The sequence below is a fragment of the Boleophthalmus pectinirostris genome, unplaced genomic scaffold (assembly GCF_026225935.1).
Source record: "Boleophthalmus pectinirostris isolate CB_2022bp ecotype Guang Dong unplaced genomic scaffold, ASM2622593v1 HiC_scaffold_1, whole genome shotgun sequence".
NCBI lineage: Eukaryota > Metazoa > Chordata > Actinopteri > Gobiiformes > Gobiidae > Boleophthalmus > Boleophthalmus pectinirostris.
Genome location: NW_026570970.1, coordinates 20513778 through 20526924, shown reverse-complemented (window position 1 = coordinate 20526924; position 13147 = coordinate 20513778). Strand labels below are relative to the sequence as shown.

The 13147-nt window shown below is 39.1% G+C and overlaps 1 protein-coding gene across 3 annotated transcripts in view; it reads left to right on the top strand.

The window, feature by feature from the left end:
• The window catches only part of fgf14 (fibroblast growth factor 14), a 73102-nt gene extending 59956 nt beyond the window's left edge, over nucleotides 1–13146 (top strand). For all 3 annotated transcript variants that reach the window (XM_055151557.1, XM_055151549.1, XM_020936247.2), the window contains exons 4-5: nucleotides 7566–7764; nucleotides 10092–13146. In XM_055151557.1, coding sequence (XP_055007532.1) covers nucleotides 7566–7764; nucleotides 10092–10234 — 342 coding nt within the window. In that variant the 3' untranslated portion in view covers nucleotides 10235–13146. The remainder of the gene's footprint in view (nucleotides 1–7565; nucleotides 7765–10091) is intronic.
• The last annotated feature ends 1 nt before the right edge of the window (nucleotide 13147 follows it).

Here is a 13147-nt window from a genome sequence, read left to right as displayed (position 1 = left end):
ATCTTTCTGTCTATTTCTTATTGTGAAAAATATGTGTATGGATAAAGTAGCTCAGGTTTAAAGGGCCCATATTATGCTATTTTCTAATATCTGTTATACTGTTGTTTACTCATCAAAAACAGAGCTGAAGTTCTGATTTGATTCATTCACACATGTTTAACACACAAACCCTGCTTCGTAAAAAACCGTCTGACCTCGCAGCTTTAGAATTTGTTCACTCCACGGCAGGCAGGTACATTCTTTTTGTTCCGGCTTTTAATCCTCGATCTCGGGAATCATTGGCAGCACAGAATGTATGGCTCTTCCCTGATTGGCTGGTGCCTGGACTCGCTTTTCCGGGATTCTTGCAAATCATCTAGTATATTCTGATTCCTGACCTAGTGCGCCACCTAGTGCGCCACTAGGTCAGTGGCGCACTAGGTGGCGCCAGCCTGGCTACTGCATCTCTAGTTCTTCTCTCAAATAAAATACTCTTCCACCAGGTAGCTGTTAACTAGAAAACTACATGGTGTGTGTTTTTGTCTTTAAGTAGATGGTAAATTAAGTTGAGATTATTCATTTGACTATAGACTATGAAAAAAAAAATGAAAAAAACTATTGGAAATTGGGGTATGTTGTAAATTTGCAACACAAGAAACAAGTGCGTGCCAAAGGTTCCTAGAAAGGTCCTGCATATGCACTATCTAGCACTGGGAGAATGCAGCTGCTATCTCAGCTTCTATCTTGATCGAAATGGTTTGTTGCATATCTGTGACAGTCGCCGTTAAGGGGTTAAAAGCATGTACTGAGATATGAACAGAGAAGCGAATACAAGAATCACATTTCTGAACATGAGTTAGCAGTTTTTATGCACAATAAGAAAGGATCTTTTGTTGTTTCTGGAGCAAATTATATTCATTAAAAACAGCAGCCTTTGCAAATTTGCTGATTATTTCCAGTAAATTCCTATTTGATTGCGTTTAATCTTACCCCCTTAATCTACACATCCAAGAAAAGAAGAAAGAAAAGAAATCTATAGTGCTTTTCCAACTGCAGGGTCTCTCCTGTGTATACGATTCCTTCACAGCTGTTTACGCTTGACTCCTCTCGGTGGCTGCCCGTCTGCTGCGCTGCTCCCACTTTGATAATCAGACAGGTCCCAGAGAGCCCCTATTGTCTGCACACCGCCCCACGTGACTCTGGTACATATGAGCGTGCGGTTTAGCACTGTGAATGCGCCCCGTCTTTCTGGAGCCTGACCTTTTTCCATGGATTAATAGCTTTTATGCCGACAGCATTAATAAACAATTTCTGGGTTTCCACAGTGGGGTGGCGCGCTGTCACTCTGCGCATGTTAATTTGCACGGTTTCCCCCCCTCCCCACGTGAACCCGCCTAGTTTTTTAGGGCAGCAATTACCATGCGTTTGGTGCTTTCCTTCAGCGTGATTCTTGTCTTTATTATCATTTAATGTTGTCTTAATTTTTTATGGGGTTTAATTTGAAACTCCATCTTGCCACATCTGTGCGCATCTTACTCCTTTATTGTTATGGTATAAAATAATGTCATGTACCTCTGTGTTTTTTTATAGCTCATCTAAAACAAGCTTTCTCTTTCAAAGTGGCTGTTTTTTTGTTTGTTTTGAAGGTGCTGGTAATACGGAGCTGGAATGCTATGGTCCTCACACTGTCTGTGCCCAAGGTCAATTATGAGACTCCTATTCAGAGCAGAACGAATTTCAGAGCTGGGATGCTGTGATGGGGAAAGCCAGGCAGGGGCTCCAGCCAATTGTGGAAAATAGACCAGTTTGACCAGATGCAAATCCATTTTATAGTGTATTCTGTGGGTATTTTGGTATTCCGGACAAGGAGGTGAATTGAATTTCTTCCCTTATCTTGATATGAGATGTTATGGGTCTTTTTAATCGAGAGGTTCTTATCCAATGATCTGTCCAGATTTATAGGTGGAAAGTGGTTGACAATTTTCATTTTGTTTGTTTTTATTTTGAATGACAAATATGTCTGTCTTTGTTCAGAAAATCAATCTTGAAAACCATTTGTATTAGTTTTTAATTAAAAATAATGATAGACCAGTCTGAGAAAAATGTGATTATTTTGTTTTTGTCAGATTGCCTAGCCTGATTCTGGATTATCAGAATAATGAATTTTTGTCTTCACAATATGAATACAGAAAGAAAACAAACAAACAAAAATGATCAGGTAATCTAAAATTGAAAACAGGGATATCCCAAAAACAAACCTGGAAAATAAGGTTAATTCTTTAGATAGTTCCTTAGTTGAAGAAGGTGTCTCAGAGATTTCTAAAAATACCTGCCCCCCAAAATCTGTTTCTCTTGACACAGCGTCCAAACGGCACACTTTTTGTTTGATATTTGTGCGTCGGATTTCCCCATAATGCAGCCAGATTGAATAGACTATGCGGTTGAGCTGTGTTTTGTGTACACAGATGCATTGGGAAAGCCCAGTCTCTGCAGCATAATACTGTCCTAAAGCCCTCTGTGTTGCCATGGTAACCCCAGAACGAGAGTTTGTCATGGTCTGGACGGGATCCGTTGGTGACACGGGGGGTGTAGGTATGCACTGCTATGGTGTGTTATATGTCTGGGGCTTGAGAGCAGCCTGTGGTACATGGTATTACACAACTGCATTTATTTACCAGACAATTAAAAAATAATGATTTTTATGATGTTTATTACAATTGGCAGACTGAAATACATCTGGGGGACTGTGTGGAAATTGGACGTATTTTGGACAACCAAGACATCAGTTAACACAAATAACAAGATTTTTTTTTGAATACAACATATAGTATATAATACTGATAAATTTTTTTTAAGATTTGCATCTAATTACAACATTTTTATAGTAATTATAGTGTGTGGCTGCAAGATTAGAGCCAATTGCTAGCCTATATATATATATATATATATATATATATATATATATATATATATATATATATATATATATATATATATATATATATATATATATATATATATATATATATATATATATATATATATATATATATATATAGAGCTGGAGAGAGCCTGGAAAGTAAAGGCATCAGTGGTGCCTGTGGTGATCGGAGCACTCGGGGCTGTAACCCCCAAACTGGAAGAGTGGCTACAACAGATACCGGGAAAAACAACGGACATCTCAGTCCAGAAAAGTGCAGTACTGGGAACAGCAAAGATACTGTGCAGAACTCTCAAGCTCCCAGGCCTTCTGGTAGAGGACCCGAGCTCAATGAGGGTGAGAGAGACCTACCACCGTGGAAGGTGAGAAACACATTATTTTTATATATATATATATATATACTGTATATACTTGTTTCTTTCTTGTTTTTCTGTTTTATGAAGTTAAGTCGTTACTTTTAAAATATTGGGCACTGCAGTTAAAGAGTTTCACATCATGCATTGATAGTGTTTGTTCCCAAAAGCTTTATTCTTAAAAAATGGAGTGCACAGAGTTACTAAAACAGTGCCACTTGTTACTCATTTGACCCATGCACCATTGAAAGCATTTGTCAAATTCTCACCCTTTTTGTTCCTCTAATAATCCAGCCTCTGTTGTTTACCATCAATCAGCACTTTTATGTTTGCAAAGGCGCCTGATTAGCCACAATTACAGGCTGACTCTGCCTTGTATGTTCCTGTTTTCCACTCTGGGCTGTTTGTGACAGCTGTATAGGAGTAATCAGAGCTGGGCTAAATGTTGTTCTGCCATTGGCCTGATGCGTGTAATCACCTGCTGTGAGCCTCACCTGAGAACCGCCAAATAATGAAATAATGGACGCTGCTCGGTCGGGTGCAGTGAAGGTGAAACTGTTTGGCTTCTAATTGGCATGGAAACAAAACATCTGAAATAATTATTCTAGAAACACAAAAGACATAATGTCACGTTGTACAGAGTTGGGAGACCAGTCAATATGGGGAGAGCAGGTATTTAATTTCAAAAGAAGAGCCCATATTCATTGTGTTGTGTTTATTCTTTGATGGACTGAAATATTTCCCCTGAGCTGTGAACTTTAACATACAAAAGGAACATTCTGGATTTTAGACAATAAAAACACCTGTAATGGAATTAATGTTTGATAGACATGTGTAATGTTGTACCATGGAATATTTCAAGCAAGAAAATAACATCTCCATGGAAACAACCAGGTGTTGGATCTTCCAGCATAAATGTTACTCTTTTAATGATGCTTTTCTTTTTTGTTTTCTTTTTTATCTTATGACTTTCTTCTAACATTATATAAAGGCTTGTTGCTGAGAGGCCTGTGTTGTTGTGGAGCAGCTGCTTGGCCAGTTCATTATGGTCATCCTATGTTCCTGCTCTGAATCTATAGAGAATAGACTGTGACAGCAGTAATTCACTAAAGGCCTAATGAGGCTGTAATTATGGTCTGTTTTCCTGTGTTAAGGTCCAAGCATTTGGTTCATAAATAATACCATAATCACCTACAGGAAAGGAAACCATGTCAGTAACAACCTTGTTAGCGGTATTTGTTCCTGCTGAGGAAGATGCTTGATCACAATTTGTCTGTTTTTTGTTTGTTTTTTGTTTTGTTAACATAATAAATAATAAATTTAAATAATTACAATGCAATTAAAAACATGTAAAATATGACATGTAAAATATGACATAATTACATAAAGCTCGTAATATTCCAGTCCAGATTTGGTGCCATATTTTTTGTGATTGCAAGATGGCGCCACTCCATCTCTGCCAGCGCTCCTTCTTTTACCAGTCCCAAGCCAGGAAGATCGCATTTGAATACTCTCAGAGAGGGTATCAGGTATAACAATAAGCAAATCACAGTCACAATGAGAAATTTCATATACACAAAAGAGCACATAAAAACACCAGTCAAATTAGCAGCCTGACACCGGGAAAGTCTGTCTATTATGAATCAAACTTTCATTCATTGAGGCCAAATGGAATCCTTTATTTTTAGCTGTTGGTGTGGACAGTGTGGAGTCGCTTTTATTGGCCTGGTGCTCAGAGATGAATGGGCACCCGCACAGAGAAATGCACTGTCTCCGTGTTCATTTGTCACTGCCACTTTGAGCTGTAAAGAACGCATGACTCACTTGATTAGTTCCATCATTATTCCACAAAGTTCAGCAAGACAAATAATCCAGAGAATGTGTCCGATTTGGGACCATGCCAACTAGAACCCTGTTACTGATGAGTTTAACATGCCCATGAATCACTTTCTGTAATGGTGTGGATTCTGTACAATGAGATGGTAATAGACAAAATAAGGTATTTTGAGTAGGGCTGTAGTCAACTAAAGAAATTATTGGGCGACTAAAGACATGCTCTACTGATGAAGACCCTGATGAGGCCTGTCACGATAAGAAATTTTGAAGTATGATATATTACTAAAGTAAAAGTATTTGACTCAAACTGTGCTCACAACAGAAAACACACAGAAAAGTACAAGGAAACAATTTATAGATGATACCATTCACTCTCAAATCTCAGCTATCATCACCTCATGCCTTCTCCTGTCTGATATTGTCCCATATGCGTTTTTATAATCTAAATGAAAAATAAAATAATGAATACTATGCGGTAGGGATGGGCATTCGATGAAATTTTCTTAATCGATCGTTGGAAGAATTAACGATCGATTATCGATTAATCATTAACGTTTTTATATTGAAATGATCATCATTATTATTACTATCTGCACTACTAATCTGCATTAATAAGTTCAACTTCACGACATATAAACCGTAACAACTCTAGAGCCACATCAATCCGTTTGACATTATAATGTGTTTAATGCAGTTTTGCGCAACTCTCACAGAAACAAAACTTAAAACCGCATCGCTAATTTGCATAAACTCAGCGAAGATAAAACTACAGCTCTTGTGCGCTGATGCGGTTCAATTTCTGTTATTTTAATTAAAATAATTTAAAAGACATGATTCAGTGGAATACAGGTTAGTGTGACCATATTTGCGTTTGCCAAAACCAGGACACCGTACGGGGAGTGGGGACTCGTCATCGACATTGCGCGACTCTCACCTGGTAAAGCTTTTTCCCACTGGACACCGAAACATATGTTCCTGCTTTGTACACTGTGCACATGGACTCACACTTGGCCCGAACGCAACGGAAAGCGTGGAATTTCTTGTACAACTCATCGTTAAATACGCATTTGTGCTTCGGTACGCTGCAGACTGACCGAATGTTTGTGTTTGCTCGCTTCTTCTGAGTGCAGAGAGACACATGTACAGACCCCTGTTTGGTCACGCTACGCACAGCAACCTACATTCGGTTTGTCGATTAAAATTAACGTAATCGATGAAATTCTTAATGATCAATTATCGATTAATCGATTAATCATGCCCATCCCTACTATGCGGTCTACATCCCTAATTTAAAGACCTTATATTACACAAAATTTACTCTTGAGCTTTAAGCCATATTAGACTATTGTTACCTCATCAAAAACATACCATTCACACATGTTAGAGTAACCCTTTATTATTAGTCAGTGAGTCTACATCTCCAAAGCTCAAAATGCTCTGTACCATCTTGTGATGTCATGAATTGGTAGCTTTCAAGTTAAGAGCTACCTTTTACCTTTTGTTCAGTAGAGATTTGCATTTCCAGGGCTGAAATTATTCAAATGATAGTGAAGCTGAGTGTAAAAACACAGTGGAGCATTTCCTGTATTACCACATGATTTCACAAGGTAGAACAGAGTGTTTTCTGTTTAAGGGAAGAACTCAGCCTAAATATGCAGGGTTTCTGTGTTAAACATGTGTGAATGAAACAAAACACAACTCCAGGTCTGTTTGTGATAAGGGAACAATATTATAACATAGATCAGAAAATAGCATAATGTGGCCCTTTAAAGATTGTTGTATTTTATCCAAACATGATCAGACCAAGGCAGGAAGCCGTTCGTTTGCCTGGCCATGCGCTTTCCATTGTAAACCCATATGCTCTTACATTTATCATTGCAATGTCAGTATAAGGTTGAGCTGACCTCAAAAGTCATTTATCATACTTTCAAGAGTGCAAGCGTGGGCTCTACAAATTAAATTCTGCTTCTGTTACATCTAGAAAACATGTACAAATGAGGTCGTATTCTAAAGTTTTGAGACTGGCTACCAATGGAAAATAGACAAATTGGTCACAGCCCTAATTGAGCACATTCACATTTTGTATTATTTATGTCGAGATGATAAACATGGTATGCCTACACTCAGTGATGGGAAGAAAACTTTGAAAATGCATGCAAGTATTTTTATGACACAGTCCAATCAGAGTATTGTATTTTGAATACTTTTACACTGAGTTGTATTTTATCATAGAGTAAAAAACACAATCTAGAATTACCAACATCTTTATATTTGTTGTTTGTTTGTTATACATTTATTTATATCCAATTAAAGATGAAAAATCACACATGCACTCACTGCAATAGCTGTGTTTTTTGGTACATATATTCTATTACTTACTACTTACTATTATTTGATTAATATAGTAGTGTATATGTCAATCTAACGCATGTTTCCCTGCTTTTGTGTTGCTGTAGGAACTCTTCACAGCAGAGTGCAAGTTCAAAGAGTCGGTCTTCGAGAACTACTATGTGATCTATTCATCCATGTTGTACAGACAACAGGAGTCAGGGCGAGCGTGGTTCCTAGGGCTTAACAAAGACGGACAAGCCATGAAGGGGAACCGAGTGAAGAAAACCAAACCAGCTGCTCACTTCCTGCCCAAGCCATTAGAAGGTATGTCCTCCACTGACCCCTGCTTCGGTCACTAAGGTTATACCTAATACAGAGTCGACATGCTTGTGGATTTATGGTTTATTTTGCTGTAGTAAGCAGACAGTAGACAGGTCTGTGTGCTGATTGTCTAGTAGATGCCCTATAGCTCTTGTCAGGCCACACACTGATTGCGCCCCATCATTTAAACATGAAATCAAGATGAAGTGCACTATCAGAGTGGAAATACAGCCGTGAAGTGAGGCACTTCCCTGTGGACCTTTGTGTCTTTGTCATCTTTAGTCAGCAAACCACAGATCTTTTGAGAAAATAGGAGCACCTCATCTGTCTCTCAAAAGGAGTGACTGGATTTCATTAACCTGTTACCATCCACCTAATTTTGCGTGTGCACAATAGCACTACATACCCAAGTGCCATAGCTTATTAAAAGAAAACCTTAGAACCCACATGCTTGTGTGAGGCACCATTTTAAAGCTTAGGCCTTCTAGTTTCTGTAGATATGCATATGAAGACTGTGAGTGCTGCCTAACCTACAGTACAGTCAATTAAAGATTTTATTTTTTTGCTTTGAAAAAACAATTGAAAAAAATAAAGGCCTTAGCTTGGACATACTTCATGCTAGGCATTTGTGACTCACTACACTCATTGTTCAAGTTGTTGGCAACAACTGTGTAGAATTTCAGACCTCTAGGATAAAGGGTTTTGATGCTGTGAGCCTTTGTTTATACAAAATGACAATTCGGCACAAGATTGCCAAATTTGTGCCAAAATAATAATAATAATAATAATAATAATTGTTATTATTATAATACTAATTCTTCTGAGCTTTAGGCATGTTTTCTCAAGAAAAAAACCTAAAAGTAGCCAAAATTGTCCTCCAAGTGCCAGATGTGCCCCCTTGGCCCCTCCCGCTCTCCTTGTCTGTGTCCCTCCTGTTTTGCGCATGAAAACACAGGGCCCGTTTCAAAGGCTATCTGCATGTCCCACCCACCGTTTGAAAGCTCTGCTGATAGGCTAAAACAATATGTCAATCACTTTCTGGAAGATCCAATGACTGAAGAGATTTCCCGTAAACAAACTGATGACGCGTGGGTAAAGCCAGGAAGTACGTAAGTGCGTTAGCTTCTTCAGCGGCTTGTCCCAGCTAAACCGCGGCACCGACAACAGCGGGGAGGGTCTCATTTTGAAGCTAAGAGTGTGAGGAAAACAAGCGTACCCAAGAGCGCCAAGAGAAACGGAAGTCAGAGAGGGAGAAGGCTCGGAAAGGCAACATATATTTTCATTCACGCTTTCATCCATTTATACGGACGAGAATTTTCTGGATAATTTACCCATATGGAATTATTTTATGGAAAAAACAACTTGATATTCTTTTTCTGTGGGTTATTACGGATTTATTGAGTACAACTTTTCATGGATTGAACGCGGCTCAAAGATAAGAAACGCGTATCTTATTCTTTGATTATGATGTGAATTTTTAAGTTATCGCGTTTTGGGCTCGTTGTACTGCATAAAATGAATGATATGGTTGTTTTATTGAGAAATTAAGCTTTCAAACGATGTATGGCATGCCAGTAGTGAAAACAATAATGAAGGTGAATATACAGAGTGAACATTTTTTATTGGAAAATCGCCCGCCGGCGAGCGGGTGGATTAAACAGTAAAAAATGAGCAATAAAATAATGTGGATGATTATGAATGAGTTGGTTGGTAGTTTTGCTCAGATTTTGCTGATCAGGTAGCAGTTGCCTGATGCTACCAGGAGATGGTTGTTAAATAATTGTTAACAAATGATACTAGACCCAGGTGAATAGATGTTTGATTAGAAGTTTACTGATCAGTATGCTTCACTTCACATCCAAAGATTCACATAAGTCAGTCATAAGAGACGACACACATATACAGTACCTGTATGCTAATGAGAGTAAAAATGGGCTTACATATATGAATATATGAGTTCTAAGTACAGCAGACATATTTTAAGAATGTAGCAGAGGAGAGAGACATGTCCATCTTTGGGGTCCTGGAGTAACTGGAAAGTGCAGAGCTTAGTTATGTCTGTTTAAGTTAAATATAGATATAGGCCCACGCTGGGGGTTGAATATGACTTTTAGCATACATAGAAAATAACAATTCACCTGTAAGACTAATTTGATTTATAAAATTATGCTTTCAACAACCTCCGGTACTGTCATTGTGTCTTTGGACAAGACACTCGACCCTGCTAATGTATGAATGTGTGTGGGAGTGGGTCTGTGTTTTAAGTTGAAATTGGAAAAGAGCTATTAAAAATGTGACCATATCCTATCTATGTGTCTCTGTGTGTGCAGTTGCCATGTACAGAGAGCCATCGTTGCATGATGTAGGCGAGACAGTCCCCAAGGCGGCGGTACCTCCCAGTAAAAGCACAAGTGAGCCTGCAGTGATGAACGGAGGGAAACCAGTCAGTAAGCCTGACAAGCCCCCGACATAGCCACACCTCAGGCTGTGTCTGCAGAGAGGAGGAACAACCACACGAGGCAGGGCTCTCCTAAGCGGACTCTTCATCATCTCTTCTGTGGACAGGATCCTGGTGGCCCTCCTCTCTCGTCTCGCCCCTTTTCCCTCTTCTCTTCCTCCAGACGGTCTCAGATTTGTGGGCAGTTTCTCCAGGATGAGAGGGAAGAGGACTGTGTTCATGGAATGCCTTTCAATTCCTCAGAAACTGTGACAATTCATTTGAATAATACATGTTTTACAGCCACACACTGGTGGTACTTTGCTTGCTGACGGTCCTCCCTGCCCTGTCTCTAAAGCCCTTGCAGCAGAGTGTGTGTACCTTCAGATCTATTTTCTATACCACTGTCACCAGCTACGTTCTGGGATAGAGACTGTATAGCTAGACAAAATATTTGGACTGTAGTCCTCTATTTTTTACAAGTATGTTCCCCTTGTCCCTATCTTTCTAATCTCACACTTTTCTCTTTGTCAGATTGTCTAGAAAAAAAAACAAAAAAACATTTTTTTGCAGAGGAGGAGTGTGATTTTTTAAGAATTGCGTTGACACAGATGTGGCATCAGACAAACACGCAGACACACTGACAGACACAGAGGGTTTGTGGGGATCTTAGATGTTGTTTTTACAGCCCATAAAAACACACAGGAGGCTGGGAGATCGCTCCTGCAATCATAGTTGATGAAGTGCTAATTACCGCCACTGCAATCAATGCAAGGAGCTCCCTTCACACATACACACACAGAGGATGTGCGTGTGAGCGCGATGTAGAAAATGGTGTATACATATCACTGGAGTCCCACCAGCGGTTCAGCCTGTCCGCTCTAGTAAAGAAAACCTGAGTCTATTTTTCTTTAGTCTGATTTCTGAGCATGGGCTCCAGGAATATCTCTAGGCCTTGTAGGCCTCTGTCCCTCTGCAGTACAAGGCTTATGGCTTTGACCCACAGGTCTGCAGCACTGGCAGCCATGTCATGGCAGCACATAGCCAGAAAACAACATGGCTGACACCATCGGTGATAATTATACTGGCTGCGTAACTATTTGGTTCAGCAAATAAAGCATGGACAGAATAACATTATGTTCTCTTCTTGCAGCTGTTATACACGAGATGGCTTCTATTATAACGTTTTCACTGTATAAATCCTAAGGACAATGACAAATACAAATCATAAGTTTCTAAATGACTAGATAATATGATTATTAATAGATGATATGTCTCCTAGCTCAGCATGCAGAGTCCATAGAGATCATCTTGGCCTATCCTGTGCCTGTTGGACCTGACTCCCGGCATGCAAAAACAGGTTCCCAGTCCCCACTGGGCCAAAGGTGCCTCACCCAAACACCCACACTCCCCTAGAGGACACGTAGCATTCACCACCACTCAGAAATGACCAAAGCCTTTTTCATCCCAGAACTGATTCTTAACACAACAATTCTGATTCAATTGACTGGAGCTTTCACTGTGATAGCATCTGTTCAGTTTTTGAAAGAATCTCCTCCTCTCAGACCTTGAGTTCAAAAACAAAGGTCTGGCCTGATGTCATTTTTCAGAAGTATGTATATCTTGACTTACTCACGTGCATGTCTTTTCTATAAGGAACAACGTGTGGGGCTGGGCTTTAGTAGTGTGGGAGATGAATGGGCATGTTGTAGGCTATGGCACATTCACAGCCAACCTGAACCCACGCCACTTTCTGTTTGCATTCCCATCTTCTGTTTTTCGCATTTGAAGACTGTTAGCAGTTTCTAAAATAGGATCAATCAATTTGTATTTGTCTTGCTTTAAAATTTATATTGATAATAGATTATATAAGAACGACTAGAATGTTGCTGCTGTATGCTGCTAAAACTGCAACTTACATTATTTTATATTATTTCCACATTGACATTTCTTATTACAGCACATTGAAGCACATGACATGAATTTGCCTGTTAACTATAAAGAACTGGAGACCACTATACTTCTTAAGGGGGCTGATTTTTCAATCCTTTTTATGGCATCTTCTTACCCTGTTAACTCTACATGCTGGGCTGGTGGTCCTAGCCCTGCAGACCCAAATAAAACTGGCTGACTTTATTTTTGTAAATGACTGGTGTGTAAATGTTCAGATCTCTGTAACCACTTGTTCATTTGGTTTCTTTGTCTGTTTGGATCATTTCTCTTGTATACGGGTCGTGTGTGATGTTGTCTCCAGACTCCAAAAACATCCTTATTTTTTCCTAGTAATTCCTTTGTGCTGTTTTAATTATTTGTCCCATCTGTTGCATGGGAAGAGGATGGCATTTGAAGAACTGCATGTAGTAGGCTATGTCTATCAAGAACTGTTGGTATCGCTAATTTTACTTACATATATGCAACATGTTTGTCTACACTATACAGTTTGTGTTTGGTTGTATACATATATACAACATGTTGAATAAAATATTTATATAAAGGTGTACTGTAATGTCAGTAACATACTTAATAATGCAATATAGTGTGCAGTATATTATTGCACCTGTCGTTTCGATGGGGACAGAGCAAACCAAGGCGGTTGGCTAGTTTAAGCATGAAAAAGGCCAAAGTAGAATTTACATTAAATTTTCTTTGTGACTTTATCTGCTCTTTTCCAATGGTGAGTGAGCTCTTGTGCAGATGCAGCTCCATCCCCTTCCTCTGGAGTGACATGGACATCCAGCATGCCCCGACTGAAATATGTATGCCCTAACTCTTTCAGTTTGTCCACTTACAGTCACTAGATTGATTTGAATGACAAGCGAGTACCTCTGAGAATGGCAGGTACAGGTTCCATGGCAGATTGTAAATGATTGCTTTGGCAAAGAATAAGGCACTATTAAAATGATTTATTTTCAAAAGAAATATCTATATATGATATATACCATTGCAAGT